An 18,845-nucleotide genomic window follows, 5' to 3' on the forward strand; every position below is an offset into this window, starting at 1 on the left:
TTAAACTGTTTTTTTGTTTTTTTTGTTTGTTTTTTTACTAATCATTTAATTGTTTTTTTTTTTTTTAATTGATTGTTGTCAAATAAGACCAAATAAGAAGCTAATTATAAGGATACGAGACTGGACATTATTGGACGAGCCCTTGCAGGAAGCAACGTCATTTTTTTCTCCAATTAGCAAATTACCTGCCCAAGGTGAAGGGCTCGTGCAGGTGAGGCGTGGAGGTAAATGGCGGCTCTCGACGTGGATGGCACGTTTCACCATAGCAACAATAGACGCGGTCTTTTCTTTAAATAAAGTTGCACTTACCAGTTATTATTGATAATCTACGATGTCAGAAAAAACGCCTTTATTACACTACCGACTGACCACCAGCGGCGAACCGCCTGATGGATCTAAACGCGCCGGGGTCAGAGGAGGGGTACACCCCGGACGACCCAAGGATAGGGCGGCTCAGAAGCTCGGGGTGCTGTTTGGAGTCGTCATTCCAACTTTACTGTCCATGTTCAGCGTTGTTGTGTTCCTGCGGATTGGTGAGTATCAGCAGGAGATCTTTTAAAGACTGAAAAATAAAGTCTCCACCTCAACAAAAATTAGTCCTGACACGTGTTCAGTGGATTATTTGAAGCCAAATAAGTGGTTTTCAATCATTCATGCCCGACTTCAGAATATGAAGATATTTTACTCCCCACACCCATTTTTTTTCCTCAGTTATGGAGAATTAAAAATTAGTTGAATTTAATGCTGATGATTAGTTCACTAATATCACCGGTTAACTCTTATTTCTTCATTTTCTCTGGACATCAATGCCTCACCTGTGCTATGGCCCTCTGTGAGGATCCACAGGTGCAAACTGGGGAATTGATTTGGTTTGGTTCTTGGCTTGTTCTCCTTTAGAAACTTTATAAAACAAAAAACTCCCATAAAGTTGTTTTTATAAAATAACTTTATAAAATATCAAACGCCTCTAGGGGTTTAAACCTGTGGCATTTAACTAAAATAGCCTGGGCCTCTAGGTTTTATAGGTCACCCAACTCATCTTCTAGTGGGTGTATTTAATGGATATTCAGGCGAGATGTGGGCTGATTAAACTTAACCTTGTGCTAATGGTCATACCCTTCTTGTCGCGCCTGCTCATTCATCTGCTTTTACAAATGCCTGGACCTTTTCTTAAAGCAGCTGTCTGAAGACCTGTGTGTATTATTATGATATATGATACACCTTTTATACAAAAGAAGAAAACACAAATGTTTTTGAAATGTGTGAAAAACTTGTTTGAAACTAAAAATGACTGAATAGGAAATCAATTGAGCATAACATTTGACTGCAAACTATTTTTTTTTCTGTTCAGTAATGCAAGCAAATAACTGTAATTTGGCAACATAATTTTCTTTAAAGTGCTTTACTATTTTTCTACAATAATAATTTAACTTTAGTGTTTAAAATATTTCCATTAAATAGCTTGTGTAAACTGGTGGATTAACCATTACAGAAACGTAAAAGCTGATTTTGGTCATTACCAATACTGTTAATGTGGGGCAGCTGTGGCATAAGCCTTACACTGGGTTGTCTACTAAGTTTGTTAAGCACTTAAATTTATTAAATGCTTTCCACAGACATAGTCATAAAGCGCTGTTCAACAAAATAATATACAAAAAGAAAAATCGTAGTAAATAATAGCAAAACATAGCTGGGGTGGGAGACTATTCCCAGTCCCCCTAACGAACTACTAAAGAGCTTGTTAGCGAATCCTGCAAGCAGCAAGAATTTGAGATAAATAGTCTGGACCATAGCACTTTGTATGGTGTTAAGATTAGTATGACTACTTTAACTCAAATTCTGAAATAAAGTGGGAGTAGGTGGAAAGTAAAACAGGAGTAATCTGGGCTTGCTTACTGAAACATGTTAGAAGTCAGGCTGCAGCATTTTGTATCGTTTGGATTTGTAAAAAAGCTAAATCGAGGAAAAACGGTAATCTACTCCCAATGACATGAATGCAGCTGAGGTGATTATGGCTTGCTATTCAAAGATCTCCATGCCTGTTGAATCTGAGTAGACTTCGGGCCTCCACTCTGCACTGCACACTGACTGTTTGAGGAAAATTGTGCTTACATGTGTAGAAAATAGACTGATACTGAAGCTGTGCAGTCAGGCTCTGTTATCACGTCAGCCTGTAAAACAGTCCAACCTGTACTCATGAATAAGGGCGCTGAGTTTGGAGAAGTAACTACTGCAAGCTGTGCTCATGAGCATTCAAACTGCAGCAAATGTTTGATATTTCTCTTGTCTGATCATTAAAAAAAATGATGCTAGAAGGTTTAAAGAGATAAAGAAATGGATGTTCAGTGAAAGATGTGCTGTTACTTGCTTATTACAGGATTTGTTGTGGGCCAAGCAGGGCTGTACCATTCTATTGCCATGCTCCTGGTGGCTTACTTCATCATCACAATGACGGTGCTCTCCGTCTGTGCAATCTCCACCAATGGGGCTCTAGATGCTGGAGGTGCCTACTGTATCCTTTTATTGCTTAGAGAGGGGAGTGGCCTTTCAAATCACACCTCGGTTAAGAATTGATTAACACACTTATTTTTTTTTTTCCCCTCTGATTTGATTGCTTAATCCTCAGCTCAGGGGTGGGCTTAGGGCCGGTGTCCTGCAGGTTTTAGATCTTTGGGTCAACACACCTGAATCACATGATTAGTTCATTGCCTCTTTATGTTGCTAATTTGTATCATCCATCTAAAAAGCTGCACAGCTGCACAGGTGTCTCCTTTGTTTCTTTTCAGGTCTTTAGATGCCGTCTTAAAGGGGAAGTATTGAGACCAAGCTTTGCCGTTTTATATTTAAGAATCTGGCTGCAGTCAAAGGTCTTCCCTTGACTTTGAAAATGTCTTAAGGTTATGTAAGGGAAGACGTGAAGGAGATGTCATTCAAATTCAGGTTCTAAGAGAATGCAGCCACACTTAAATTAGGCTGCTTAATTGTGCGATGGCAGCAAGTTGTCTTGAGTTGTGCACCTTTTAAAGGGTGTCTTAGCTTTGGTCCATGTGTACTTTCATGCAGGCTAGATAAAAGATGGTTAAAATTCAAATAAAAAAAAGACACCAGTGTCAAAAGTAAATCAGTATTATTCCTTTGAGCTTTGCTGCTCACCTACTGGCCCACTGTTCTTTTTTTATTATTATTATTCTAAATGAAGAGATGATCCCTTGTACGTCATTCCCAAAATAAAATAATACATGATAATCCTAAAGCCTGCAAATAATTCATAAATTAGGTTTTAACTGATGCAGTGGCTTACCTTTAAATATTACATTGTCTCAAACTTTATATGCTTACTAGCCTCTTTATTAGGTACGCCTGTTCAACCGTTTACGACAGCAAACAACTATTCGGCCAGTTACTTGGCAGTAACTTAACATTGTTCAGACAACCAGCTGAAGTTTAAAGTGAGCATCAAAATGGGGAACAAAAAATTTAAGTGAGTTTGAATGTTGCATGTGTGTTGGTGGCAGACGGACTGGTCTGAGTATTCAGAAACCTGCTGCTTGGATTTTTTTATTTTATTTTTTATTTTTTTAACACAACCATCTCTAAGTTTTACGGAGGAAAATAATGAATGCGAGATCAGAAAGCTGAGGCAACAATTTGCACAGCCTCACTAAAACTGGACAACTGAAGACTATTTAAATAAGTCCTGGGATGCAATAAAAAAATCCATCCTTATTAACACGATCAGTTCCAGCAGTCGTAGACCATTAGCTCTTTCTCTTTTCTTGTAATGATGGTCCACTGTATTCTCTCTCAGGAGATTAGAAGTGAAGCATTGAAAAAACTTTCATTCTAATTTAGAGCATTCATCCATGTTCGTGACACTTGGTCATTTCGGTCCTTTAAGACCCCCCAGGGGAAAACTAATTATTCCACTGCCACCCTCAAGTCAGAAATTCCTCAACTTGGACCACCAGACATGATCAGCCGAGCCCTGGGTCCAGAGTTTGGTGGCAGCATTGGGATCATGTTTTTCCTTGCCAACATTTGCAGCAGTGCTCTCTACATTTTGGGTTTGGTCGAGGCTATTACATCTACCTTCGGGGTCCCAGAAGGTGAAGTCCATTGGGACAGGATGGGACATGTAGATGTGTTGCCTCGTTTATGTACTAACTCTGTTTTACTGTCACTCAGAGGGTGCTGCAGCTGCTGCAGGTCACCATCACGTGCTGCCGTCAGGATACTGGTGGTCTCTGCTTTATGGCACCACCCTGCTTTTCCTGTGTTTCATTGTGTGTCTGGTGAGATTGCAGTTTTTCATTGCCCTTCTTTTAGATATATTCTAAAATTACTGAGATATATTCACTGTATTTTTTGAGTTAAACAAATAAAGATTTAGAACTGAGGAATTTGAATGTTTTAAATCAACAATAATTACTGTTCCAAATTTTTTTTTATACTTTTCTTTTGATATTTATATCTGAATTTTTGATTCATGCATAGAAACAATGTATAGATATATTTAAGTGGAGTAACTTTACCAGCTTATGATTACAGGTGGGAGCCCACATCTATGCAAAAGCCACCTTCGTTATCTTCATCGTAGTCATGACAGTCCTGGCTTCGATCTTCATTAGTTTCTTCATTGTGGGGCCCACCGTGGTGACTTTGCCACATACGTCTGCAGTGAACACCACCAGCATGAGCACTGCCAATTATACTGGCTTCAGGCTACACACGCTGGAGGGAAACCTGTTCCGTAAGCGTTGGACATGTCACCACATGTGTTGATTGGCTTTTATTTAGTTTTTGCTTTGTAAGGAGAACAAAAATGCAATTACAGATCCAGTTTTCCACTAACGCTTTGAATTAGTAAAAAATGCTGACATTTACATTCAAACATCCTTGTTGTTTGTATAAATGTCACAGTCGACCCTCCTGTCACTCCCTTTAGCCGCCTACACGGTGGACTACACCACTGGTGCCATGATGAGTTTTGCCAGAGTGTTTGCGGTCATGTTCAACGGCTGCACTGGAATCATGGCAGGGTCCAACATGTCAGGTAAAACTTCATTAAAGAAATTAGGGAAGCAGTGGTGCCTTTCTCTAGCTGTGTGTCACTTCAGGAATGATGAAAACAAGTTTAACATGCTGCGTGTTATAATTCTCACAAAAGCCATAAAAGAAAGTCCTGTTAGAGGCCACAGAGTAAAAACCTGTAGTTATTAATATCAAATAAATTACAATGATTTTGTTTTTAAAATTTACCTTTTTTTTTTTTTTAGCTGCTGTGGTGTGTAGAAGTATTTTCCTTCTTCCTAATTTCTTTGTTTTTATATTTGTCACACAGATCATCAAATTCAAGTTATTCATCAAATAACTTGTTACATTACTGCATAGACCCAGGCAGATTTGAATAGCATTTTTTTTCTCTTAAAGGAAATAATTTAAACATTTAAAGTGCATTTTGTATTTACTCTGGTTATTTTTGTCTATTGTTAAATTCTGTTTGAAATAAAACATGCAAATGTGACTCGCATGCAAGGAAATCAGTGAGGGGGAAAAATACTTTTTCACAGCACTGTATTTACCAGCAACTGTTGACAGCCTGAAAGGGCAAATGGAAAAATATGCTGTGTGTACATAACAAGCTGTAGGTAATCGCCTGATTGCAGAGCAAAATAATGTGTTGACTAACGCATCTCTAGAACTGCAGGTTTTTCTTGGATCCAGGCACAGATTCGGCACACGGTGTATAATGTGGGAAAGGTCTGAGTTTGGCCAAACCTTAATCTTACTATGTTTAAATGTGTTCAACATGGATGCTGATTTATTTTTCCTCCTTCAGGTGATCTGAAAAACCCTGGCTATTCCATCCCGAGAGGAACTCTTGCCGCTGTTCTTACAACTTTCATCACATACAATGTGCTGAGTCTGCTGGCGGCGTGGTCCTGTGACCGGTTAGACACACAACACACACACACTCTGAAACAAGTATAAACAACTACTCTCGCTTAAAATGTTGACAGTCACTGCTTTCAGAGTCGGATCTGTGAAAACAAAACAGTGTCTGTTAAAAAAGAATTTTTCCTTCCCACTGTCACCAAGTGCTTGCTCACAGGACATCGTCTGATTGTTTCTTTCTAATGTTGTAGCATCCTTACCTTACAATATAAAGCACCTTGAGGTGACTGTTGTTGTGAATTAGAACTATGTAATTAAAATTTAATAAACTTTTTAGACTTTACAACTAGTTTCACATGTCAAATTTCCCTAATTTCTCCTAGTTATCTTCTCCAAAGAGACTACAGCTTCCTGGGGGACATTAATATATTGCCACCAATGGTCACAGTTGGCATTTACTCCTCGGCCCTGTCTGCAGCAATGAGTAACCTTATTGGAGCCTCCAGGGTGCTGTACGCCCTGTCCAAAGATGACCTGTTTGGTGAGATTCTTGAGCATGTGTTTTGCTGACTGATGATTGTAATTTGTATTGCTTGTTGTCTCTAACATTAACAATTTCCTATAAGAAACCATCAGATGTGGATGCTGACCTTTTCTGTAATAAAAAGGAGTTCATTACTAATGATCAGGGCTGAAGTGTTGATCTGGATTATATAAAAGCATATCCAACTCATCTGGTCTTCTATAGCTGAGTCGACATTTTAATATTCAGCCATCTGCTGAGCTGGGTCTCCATCTCAAATGTGAGAAATTGTCACTTGTTATTAATTTCATCATGTGTCATTTTCCAAGTGGAGACATGTTAATCTGGAAAGCTTCATTTGACAACAGATGGCACGCGGTGTTGACTTTCTCAGAAGGAAAAAAAAATCCTTGTGTGGTGACTCAGTTATTTATTGGATTTGGGACGATGAGCGAAACAGACAGAGAGACTTTGCTTTTGTTAGTTGTCTAAATCTCTGCAGGTGGTGTTCTGGCTCTGGCAAGGAAAACCTCTCAAAGTGGAAACCCCTGGGTCTCGGTGCTTGTCTCTTGGTTGCTTGTGCAGGTAGGATATCAGTATAACATCATATGTTACATCAAATTGCATTTTCCTCTGTGCTTGAAGTTTAGACAGTCTCACCTTGAAAGCAGATATCTCATTAGCTCATAGGCTGAGCCTAATTACACTGATCGTTTACACGTACCCAGTAATCCAGGATACAGCAACCAATTCTAAATACTTCATGAAAATAGATGAATGGTAAAGGGCAGGCACATCATCCTCCAATTCTTCTTGGTTATACTATGAAGTCCTTCCAAACACCTCAGTTCAGCATGACACACATTTTCTTTCTGCAGTCTAATGTCCTCTTCAATCAGTTTCTTGAGAGTCAGAGATGGTCTGCCCCACTACCTCTTAACATCTCTGTCCCACAGTGAGACAGCCCCAGTCATCTCATGTTAAAGCATCACATGGCCATCATGAGGGAGTCGGTGATTGCGGGTGACACTCAAGATCTTCAGTAGGTTTCTGTAGGTGATGGGGCTCCTCCTGGAAACATTTAGGATGGCACAAAAAGACTGCTGGGTGCAGATGTGGCTAATCACCTCTTCGTAGGACATACTCATTAACTACTAACTGAAAACACTGCAGAGTTCATTCACATCACCACAGACGGCAGCCTGTCTTTGATTAGGTCAGATTTTACCTGATCATCACTTTGAAAACTAGTTTTTGAGCTCTCTGGCAAGAAAACTGAAGAAAATTTCATATAAAGGTGAAGGAAGACCTAACACTTGGAAAATACTGCTTTTTAAAACTTCTCTCCATTGATGTTGATGTTGAGGTCTGTCAGGTATACTAACAAGAGGAAACCTCACCCTTCTTGAAGACTGTAGATGCCATCACCCTTACTTACAACCACCTTCTGCTCAAACTAGTACATTAATATGATCAACATTGGCCCATAGTCAGTCAGGGCCAATACCTCAGCTCCTGAACTAACCCCAGAGTGAGAAATGGGGCATACTGACCATCAACTCTGGTGTCCTTCAGGGAAATCCACTTGCACCTTTACAATCATACTCTACACGCATTGCAGTACTGATGGCCCCACTCAGAGAAGGTTCCCAGCATGCAGCTGTTATCCTTCAGAACCTCGATTTTGCAGATAACATCTGCCTTCTTGAAGACACGATTGAAGTTGCAAAATAATTTCTGCACAGACCCAAAAGTGCTACTCAGTCTATACCTTAACACTTCTAAGACCAAGGTCATGCACATCAGTGCACCAGCTTGTTGCCCATTCGCCAAGTATGGCTCTGCCATCAGACGTGTAGACGCCCTCAAATGCATGAACATGTTTACAGTGGCAACTGTGAATAGGCGAAGCTTGGGGGGCTTCTTGTAGCTTTGCCAAGGTGCCGAAGGCTCAGATTCAAAAGTTAACCAGACTTAGTGTCCAAGTCACGTTTTGAAGGGTTCTTGTTCTCTTGGTCTGAATTATGGACCCTGAATAAAATTTGAGGAAACTAGTGAAAAAGCCAGTAATAGCATATTAAGAAAAGTAATTTTAAAAAGAAAAGAAAAGCTTTCCACATCCACCCTGTCTTCTGTTTCTAATACAGGTGGAAAAAAATAAAAATAGGATATGTGTAGTGATGCTGCATCAGCACTGACGTCATACACTGTTTGCTAAAGGTGCAGTGCTGTTTGGAGATGATTGTAAATGAAAGCTTAAAGCTGGAACAGAGGAAGAAAAATCAAGAGCAGACAACAAACTGATAGCTCATTTAACTTTGCTCATTCTTCAGCCACTGCTCAGTGATGCAAAAAGACTTTGAGCATCATTGTGCTCAGCTTCAGATTTTCGCTCATTTGTCGAGTGAAGAGGACTCACAGCTTGAAAGGTTTTGGCAGGGAGACGGAGCTAAATGTTGTCAAACTAATAAGTGAATTCTTTCAGTACCATGCTGCTTGGCTTCGGCTCATTAGCTAGAGTGAAAGGATTTTTGTATTTTAAATTTTATCCTGTACATTCAGATACAGTGTAGCTGTTTAAATTTGTGGTGTCGAGGCAGCTGGGGGTTCAAAGCTATCATAGTCTACGTATGGTGAGTTTTATTGTTGCAAACATTGTTCTGTTGCATTTTAGTGATGCGTGTCAAAGCCTGTTCCCTTGGTATCATTTGACTGGATATTTTTCTGGACAAAAAAGAGAAGAATTTTTGGTCTCACTGGCATATCAGTTTGAGATTTTCTACTAAAGCCACTCTTAATTTTCACTAAAACCTGTTGTTTCCAATCGCCCCCACTAGATGGTGCTATTTGCTGGTAAATTGAACACCATTGCTGGTATTGTAGCCATCTTCTTCTTGTTGGTGTATGCTGCTGTGAACCTGGCCTGTTTGGCTCTCGAATGGGCTTCTGCACCAAACTTCAGGTACAGTGCAGCGTAAGGCAGTGGCTTACCTTTCTGCTTTAGATTTTATTTGCACAGGTAAAACCACAATGGAACATTTTCATACCATGTTCTTTCATTTTTGTTTTTTATTTAGACCGTCGTTCCGTTTCTTTACATGGCACACCTGCACTCTGGGCATCCTTGGCTGCCTCATCATGATATTTTTGATCAATGCAATTTATGCATTTGCCAGCATAGCCTTTATGCTGCTACTCTTGATGCTTATCCACTACCTGGGGCCCATCAGCAACTGGGGCTACATCAGCCAGGCCCTCATCTTCCACCAGGTGCATAAACAGTGTTTTTCACTCACATGAATCACAAATATGACTTAAATATGCATGAATCACTTATTTTTAATCATTATTTACTACTTTTTTCCCGTAATTACCAAGGTGCGTAAGTACTTATTGATGCTGGATGTGCGAAAGGACCATGTTAAGTTCTGGAGGCCCCAGGTGCTTCTGATGGTTGCAAACCCTCGCAGCTGTACAGGCCTCATGACTTTCATTAATGATCTGAAGAAGAGCGGCCTCTATGTGCTTGGACACATAAAGCTCGGTTTGCTGGGTAAGAAATGTGTACGCTGGAGCCTGATCTAGTGGATTCTTGAGTACTTTAGGTCTTACAGGGGGATATTTGTACCTCAGTGATAGTCTTTGATGAAAAGAGCTGTTATTTCTGAGTGTAAATCAGTTTTAATCCTAAAGTTAACAAGATTTCACAGTGAGAGGGAAAAGTGTTAAAACAGAAGTTTTCTTGTTTTCCTTATGAAAATCTGATTCTAGTTATATTGTGTGTGCCTCTGTGTGTGTGCAGATGAGCTGCCCTCTGATCCTTTGCAGAGTCGATATGACTCCTGGCTCTGTTTAGTGGATCATCTGAAAATCAAAGCGTTTGTCAACCTGACCCTGGCCGACTCCGTCCGACACGGCGTTCAGAATTTGCTTTTCATCTCTGGCTTTGGTAGGTGGCTTTACCTTTACTGTTGTAGGATTAGGTCCTGTCTATCACTGAGCAGTAGTTATGGCAGCATTTTCATTAAAATACATAATTTTATCATTCATATTTTTCTTATTCAAAGTACAGTTGATACAAGTCTTTAATTCTAGGTGGAATGAGGCCCAACACCCTTGTCTTGGGTTTCTATGATGACTGCACTCCTCAAGACCACCTCCAAGGTCATATTCTCCTGTCTACAGGCCATAGCTTTGATACGGTCTGTTCAACCAAAGACCCTGGAGTGCAACGCTCTCCCTTCTTTCCCAGTCTGCGGGGTGCTGAGGACCCCAAAGACCTCCAGGAAGAGGAATACGTGTCTGTGATTGCTGATGCTGTAAAAATGGGAAAGAATGTGACTCTGGCTCGGTATTTCGACCAGTTCAACCGGGACAGAGTGTTAGGGACAGGAAGAAAGATCAGAGGTGTGGGCGGGCCATTCATTGATGTGTGGCCTATGAATCTTCTTCAGCCGGACAGCCATGGTTATGTTGGCATCTGCTCATTGTTTCTTCTCCAGCTGGCTTGCGTGCTTCACGATTCCCGTGCTTGGAACCAGGCGAGACTCCGACTCTTCTTGTGCATGGAGGCTGGCTACAGTCTGCAAGAAAAGGAGGAAGCAAAGCTCCAGGGTATGCTTAGGGATCTAAGGATCTCAGCTCAGGTGCAGATGGTGGCTTGGGATGAGGTGGTGGTGCTGCACTGGCAGAGGCAAAGAGAAAGGGCCGAACAGAATGAGGAAGATGAGAGAGAAGACTGTAACCAGACATATCCCAATAATGCCTCTCAACTTACAGATGAGTACATCTGTGCCGTCAACGATATGATTTGCCGTCATGGTGTCCCTCAGCCAGCTGTGCGTTTCTTGTATTTGCCACACCCCACAGCTGATAGAAGCCGTTACCGTGCCTACCTGCATCAGGTGGACCTGTTGAGTCGAAACCTTGGGCCGACATTGCTCGTGCACGGAGTCACTCCTGTGGTTACAACTGACATCTAGAATTTTACTGACTCTTAGTCATCGACTAACAGAATCTAGTATCGTTCATGGATGGAGCTGTGCCTGTTGCCTCCCGATTTATTAACATGTTAGAGCCGTCAACCACAGTATCACAAACGATAAAAACATTGATGCCGCAAATCTCAGTTTTAAACTTTAATCAAACATGAATGTTACACACACACACCTATTTTTTCCCCCACTAATACACCAACGAACATGAATGCTTTAGGGAGCTGAGCCTATCCCTTTGAAACTGAGATTAGGCCATAGTGGCACTAAGAAAATTAATCTGCACTTTTTTTGTGTGAGAGGAGATGATTGTATTAGTAGACGGCTGATTATATATTGATGTATTAGATTCTCATTTATTTGCTAAAATATTGCTGCCACAGTTGGGTGTCATCTTGCTATTGTGTGCTTTAAATTTGGCACAGATTTATAGAAAAATAAATGATTGTATTACCTGAATGGCCTGTTTGTAGTTAATAGTTGTTAGCTACTTGATTTTACAGAGTTACACCTGAGTGTTACCTGTTGAACCTGCAGAGGGCAATATTTGCCTAGTAAACTGGCCACGGTGATCACAGCTATACAAGTAAGAATTTACAAGGCTCTTAGTGCACCACAGTGGTGCAAATACCATCTATTTGAATGTGTACTACAAATAAGCTAATATAGAGTGATCTGCTCATTTAGAACAGACTCTCCACGTGGTCGGTCTGTTTATGATCGGCTCTCTTGCCAAAATATAGAATGCAGTTCCCAGGAAAACGTCTGAAAACTTCTCAGGGCTGACAGGATCTCCTTTTGAGTTGTAATTATGGACCAAGTCAGTCTAACTAAACTAATAATAGAGTCCTATGTGTACCAAATTAAACTTGGAGTCAAGTGTTTTCATTATTATTTTGGATACGACTTCTAGGAGGATGATGTTTGCTGTATACAAACACCAAAGCACCATTTGTTTAGCACTGAGGGAGCTAAAATTAAGTCAAAAAATGTTAGTGGAGAATGTCAAGGCGCTATGCCACAGGCTGGGTCATGCAACATGACATTGACCTGGGGTGCACAATTAAATGAACAGATGGTTTAAAGAAAAAGAAACTATTTTGGTCTATAACCACCTTGAAATGCTGTGGTGTGAGCTGAGCAAGGCTGGAAAATCAAGAAATCCCCAAAATACTCATTGTGCACTCCTTATCAGCATCTCCAGGAAACAATGCTGTTGCTAAAGAAGTTTCTTTGAACTACTAAATTCAAGACTTAACTTAGTTTTTCCAGCCTGAGCTGTGAGTGATTACTGAAGATGATCATTAAAGACATGACTGTTTTATCCAGTCAGACTGTTTTGTACTATAATTATTTCATAATGGGATTTTTACTTGTCTGCCCCCAGAATAAATCCAGTGTGCAGATGTTAGATCTTTACAAGTGTTTTTGTGCCACAAGATAGTTTTAAAATAAGAATATGATGTAGATTATTTGATAACAAGACAAACTCATCTGTTGCTTTAAAAGATAATTAAAATACAGTGAAGATTTTCTGAATGACACTATTGTTGCGCACATGTATGCTGTGGTGGGTGAGGCGGTGCATACTGAATAAGAGCCAGCGGCATGTCGCATTTAGAGAAATTCTAATGGGTTTACAGCAGAAAACAACACCCACCTACACATTGCTGTCAAACAGTATGTGGGAGGGAATTTGTTCACAGATGGCGGCAGATCCAAGGACACCGAGGTACCTTTTTTCTCCACTTTTCTAATGAGTGCATTTACTTAGAAGTCACAAAGAAGCAATAGTGCACCAGCACCTGTGATCTGACTGTGGGCGCACATCAAGTCTGGCCCATCTTTTATATTTAAGGTTTTAAGCTAAAGGTCAGACTAATAAAAACACTTCCAGGCTGTGATACTTTTAAATGCAGATTGCTGTAGTCCATGAACAAAAAAGTAAGGAAGTGCTGTTGTTCTGACATAATGTGAAATACTGGGTATGAATACATTTTTTTAGAGCTTGTAACAGCTTAATCTTGAGCTCCAAACACTCGCAGATTTCTGAGTGTTAAAGTAAAGATGCTTGATTAGGTAGAATCCAACCTATATTAGTGACTGAAATAACAAATATTATTGCTTAAATTATAAATTGCTTAAAATACAAAGGAGTGCAATACAAACCTGTGCAGTTTTTTTCTTGTCTGCGATTGATTTAATAATGTTGGGATTGGTCTACAGCAGGGGTGGGGAACTCCAGGCCTCAAGGGCCGATGTCGTGCAGGTTTTAGATATCACTCTGGGCCAACACACCTGAATCAAATGATTAGTTCATTACCAGGCCTCTGGAGAACTTCAAGACATGTTGAGGAGGTAATTTAGCCATTTAAATCAGCTGTATTGGATCAAGGACACATCTAAAACCTGCAGGACACCGACCCTTGAAGCCTGGAGTTCTCCACCCCTGGTCTACAGGCTTCTGGTGCAGCAAATCTTTCCATTTTAGGCCTGTTAGCCTTGCTTACGGTAGAACATTACAATGTTCGGCAGTTAGAAGTGAAATATTACTAAATTAAAGGCTAGAAATCTTAAAAATCTATATATATTTTGGGGATTATAAATCTACACACATTTCCTTGACACATCAGTGTCCAAAATGACAAATAAGAGCCAGTCAGGGGTTATAAGAAAAGCAAAGAAAAATGCTCCTAACAAAACAATTATGTTTACTTACTGGTTTTTCACAAATGAAAACACCTTCTAGTATCCACCCCTGAACCTAAATCTTTCCAAACAATCAGACTCTCCTCTTTGTGTGTGTGTGTGTGTGTGTGTGTGTGTGTGTGTGTGTGTGTGTGTGTGTGTGTGTGTGTGTGTGTGTGTGTGTGTGTGTGTGTGTGTGAGAGAGAGAGAGAGAGATTCCTGGTCAAGTCTCCAGGAGCAGTGAATGAGATGAGCAGCCACAAAAAGAACAGCTGGTTTCTTGAATGTAATTATTAAAAAAAAGCCAGGTTAAATACATACAGAGTCTAACTCTCTACTTAGCTGCTCTTTTAAACATGCAGAGTAATTGTATGCACAGCTTGATTTGAGTGGGGAACAAGTCCAATGGGCATTGGCAGTCAGGGAGAGGACAGAGGAGGAGATGACAAAAAGACTACTGGAGTCTCATTGCTGGGCAAGGATTTAAACACAGCAGTTAAATGGAGAGAAATCACACTCAGAGGATTAGTCAGAATGAAAGACAAATACTGAGGGCCCCACTTCAGCACCAAACAGCTGTGTATCCACCCAGTGTCACCACCTTTGCTCCACTTTGAAAATGTTAATGAGCACCTGATCTCAGTCATTTGAGCTGACCGGAGAGCTGCAAAGCTTATAGAGAGTTTATAAAGAGATAAAGTGAATAATGAGCAGAAACGAGTTCAGTTTATTGCTGCGGTGTTCCACAACAGTCCCAGTCCCTCAGTGTGGCTCCCATTGGGAAAATGAATTGCCCACCAGTTTGGCATGACACTGAGCTGGCTGATGCAATTTGCCAACAGCAGATTTAGTGATTGTGGGCAACAGCTATAATGCATCTTGTGACGAAAAGACTGTGCCAACTGTTGCATACGTCACATTTGCTGCAGAGCTGCATATCTTTCGTATAAGTGTATCGACACCCGCCTACACCTCACTGACAAACTGCGTGTGGGAGGGAGCGTGTTCACAGGCGGAGGCAGCCTGGGCTCTGAGCACTATAAGGGGATGTCACGTTCGCAGTCATAAAAGTAACTCGGAGTGTTCAACTATTTTGGACTGGATACAGCGTGCAGTAGTCCTACATGCCTCCTACATGGAGAAGGCTTTTTGCTTTAAGCGCGTATTTCTCGTGCAGCACTGGGGACTGGTTTGAGGGGGATTCCTTCATGCCCACAGGTTGAATCACTTCCGACTGACCAGCTGTTGAATGAAGAATTGCTGATATATGAAAAGTATAAAGAAGGATCAGTAATGAAAGAAAAGAAAAACTGGACCTGCCTTTAGTCTTTAATTAGTGTACAAAAAACAAAATACTATAGACAGTTTGAGAGAAGGGGATAGATTAATGCCCTCCTGACAAAAGGTTTAAATTAGGTCCAAAACCTTACATAGAATTCAGGTGGTCCGATCAATCCTCCAACTTCACATAAATGGTATGAGAAACATCAGAGAAGCAGATTGTAGATATGATTGTAGATATGGCAGCAAAAATGCTAATGACTAAAAATAGTTGCTCATATGTTGCTGCTGGGATGACGATATCTTTGCTAAATTTCTGTTCTGAAATATGTTGGCTTGGATTTGAGATGGTCGGTCTGCTCGTCTTCCTGTTGGCTCGATTCCCTACTTTATGCCAGCCCAAAAGTTTGTATGCTGTTTCTACAGCCATAAGCAGCGTTCCATAGGATGTATTGTATAATTTATAAGTGAAAGCAAATCAAATGCTTCTGCAAATTAAATGCTTCTGCTTCTATTTGTGCCTCAGACTCTATCCAATCCTTCAAATCAAGATTGAAAGCTTACTTATTTAACCTGGCTTCCGACCAGTTAATACCCTTATTCCATCTAATCTAATTAATTTTACTGCTGTTTTCTTTTAACTTCTTAGTTGATATTTTGTATCCGTGAACTGACCTTCCTTCTGAATTGAGGTTCGATACCTATTTTACTTAACCTTTCTGGTCTATTAGTGCCTCCTGTCTGTGCTAGTGCCAGTGCCCCATCTGTACTTTGTTAATTGATTTATGTTGATTTTCTGTATTAATGTGAAGCATTTTGGTGTGCCTTTGGGTTTTTAAATGTGCTATATAAATAAAACTGTATTGTATTGTATTGCATATCATCCTCTACAAGCAGTATGACAACGATTTTTGGTTCTTTTACTTTGTCTTTGAACAACAGTCTGCAAACTGCCATTAACATACAAAGAGCAGTCTGGGAAAGGAAGTATATTTCACGTATAAATTAACATGCCATTTCATTAGGCACACCTTGCTAGTACTGGGTTTAACTGCCTGCTTCTTTCAGAGCTGCATTAATTCTTTGTTTCACAGTTTCAATAAGGTGCTGGAAACAGTCCTCAGAGATTTTGGTCCATATTAACGTGATTGCATCACACAGTTGCTGTAGATTTATCAGCTGCACATCCATGATCCAAATCTCCTGTTTCACAACATCCGAAAGGTGCTGTATTGGTCTGTGATCTGGTGACTGTTTCTGTGTCACGCTCAAGAAACCAGACTGAGGTCATGTGAGCTGGAAGCACCCATCAGAAAATGTATACACTGTTGTTGTAAAAGTATAGACATGGACAGCAGCAATACTCGCGTAGGCTGTGGTGTTTAAATGATGCTCATTTGGAACTAAGGGGCCCAAAGTGTGCCAACACAATATCCCCTATGAAGAAGGCATTTCCACTCAGCTAATTCACTGGATAATTTTTGTTTTTCTGATCACTCTCTGTAAACCCTAGAGATGACTGTGTGGGAAAATCCCAGTAGATCAACAGTATTCACTCAGAGCAGCCCGTCTGGCACCAACAACAGTGCCATGTTTATCATCTTTCTTTCACATTCTGATGCTTGGTTTGAATTTCAGCAGGTCATCTTGACCATGTCTACATGCCTAAATGGAGTAAATTGCTGCCATGTGATTGACTCATCAGATATTTACGTGAAAGAGCAGTTGAATGGGTGTACCTAATGAAGTGGCGGTGGGTGTAATTCACCAGCGTTCTAGGCATTTAAGCAGTACTCCATACTCTTTAAACAGCTGATGGATGACGGTGTGTTTTTGTCACAACTGTCCTCACGTGTCTTCAAGCATAATTGTGGTATTATCAAGTCTTTTCTGAATTTCCTTCTCTGACGTCTCCTCTGTAGTCTTGTCATTATTAAACCTCTGAAAAGACACATCTATAAGTTCTGATTAACCATCAGCTGCATTTTCTTAAAGTATGAGGACCACTCAAGTGAAAAATAGTGTGAGTGGGAGCTGGCCGCATAGTGCTGCCAATATATGTACGCTGATGTAAAATTTTCCCACATCATCTGCCTCTACTCTCTGGATCTGCGCTAGTGACGTAGTTCAAACTGCTGTTACTGTGGAAATAGCTCCACTTCATGTGAGAGTGGGCGGACTGGGAGGATATGTCGACAGTTTAGTCCTGTGGAAGTGTACGATTCTTTCTCCTCCTGCTGCCACAGCATCCACAGGCCTAGTTCAGGTTGAGATTTTACTAGAATCTTTCTTGCCAAAGAAATACTTGATCTTAAGAGTTTCACTTCCTGGTTAAATACATGTTAATAAATAGTCAGTTCCTAGCATATTATTTATTTTGTAACTGGGGGATAAACAAAAGAAGGCTTTATGAGTTTGTTCTGTCAGTTAAATAGACAGATTTTTGTCAAATTTGGTCATGACTTAAAGGAGGAAGTGACTCGTTTTAGATGCATTTGTGTCTCCATTTGCTGCCCTACATAAAGCAAATATAACTGTTATCAATTGAGACCACAGCAGGACCTTGGGCACAGTGTCAATAAAAATACTGATAGCTTTGGTGTTTGCTTTCAACTTATTCACTGCTTTTATTTGATAGTCGTTTACTGTATCACATTGCTTTATTCTTTGCACACAGGTGGCTAAACTGGGGCACTTGGCCGAACCTGATGCAGCTTTCCCTAAATAAACTTTCCTTCATGAAGGTTATAATGTCCATTTTTAACCCTCTTGGAGAACTGGTCTAATTTCAGATTTAAATTTAAGGTGCTGCTGAAGTGTAGCTCATTACATGGATGGTCCTTTTGATAACAGAAACACCTCTCTGTATAATACAGTGCAGTTAAAAAGCGACACAACCTGTCGCCTTCAAAGACCAACATGGAGTGGCATTTCAAGTCTGATGGTAAGCGTTAAACTATTCCGTCATACAGCACTTTATTCTGCTGAGCTGTCCTTGGACTGTAGTAGGAAGCATATGGAGAAACTCCACACAGGCACAGTGGAAACATGGAAATGTCATAAAGAGATGTCTTAGCTAAAGTTTGAACCAGGAACCTTTTTGATGTGAGGCGGCAGTGCTCACCAAAATGAACACAAAGTTTAGGAAGCACTATCAGATGATTTTGGAAATAATAAAAAAAGAAAATAACAACCTTCTTGAAGGGCAGTTGTGTCAGTGAGGTGTCCCTAATAAATTGACAACCCAATTTCAATTGCCACATAAATGTTTAGCATATGCTCAACTTTAATAAATAAATAAACAAATAAATAAAATTCTTGACAACCAAAATAACTATTTCAATTTGCCACATAAATGTTTAAAATCAAATATGCTCAACATTATTAATAAAAATAAACTGAATGTATACCAATCAAGGAAGTTTCAGTTCACCCTCAATAAACACAAAATAACTATTTTATTT

At 40.2% G+C, this 18,845-nt stretch overlaps 1 protein-coding gene across 1 annotated transcript; it reads left to right on the forward strand.

Annotated features, from left to right (window-relative positions):
* Window positions 1-107: 107 nt before the first annotated feature.
* Window positions 108-11,870, forward strand: LOC116316948 (solute carrier family 12 member 9-like). The gene is made up of 14 exons (XM_031735589.2): window positions 108-533; window positions 2,378-2,512; window positions 3,969-4,106; window positions 4,186-4,292; window positions 4,549-4,750; window positions 4,946-5,053; window positions 5,840-5,951; window positions 6,279-6,436; window positions 6,921-7,003; window positions 9,256-9,380; window positions 9,496-9,688; window positions 9,797-9,971; window positions 10,221-10,367; window positions 10,514-11,870. Exons 1-14 carry the CDS (start codon window positions 332-334, stop codon window positions 11,398-11,400), a joined length of 2,772 nt encoding a protein of 923 aa, XP_031591449.2. The 5' UTR covers window positions 108-331; the 3' UTR covers window positions 11,401-11,870.
* Window positions 11,871-18,845: the final 6,975 nt, after the last annotated feature.

The sequence above is a fragment of the Oreochromis aureus genome, linkage group 18 (assembly GCF_013358895.1).
Source record: "Oreochromis aureus strain Israel breed Guangdong linkage group 18, ZZ_aureus, whole genome shotgun sequence".
In the NCBI taxonomy this organism is placed as follows: Eukaryota; Metazoa; Chordata; class Actinopteri; order Cichliformes; family Cichlidae; genus Oreochromis; species Oreochromis aureus.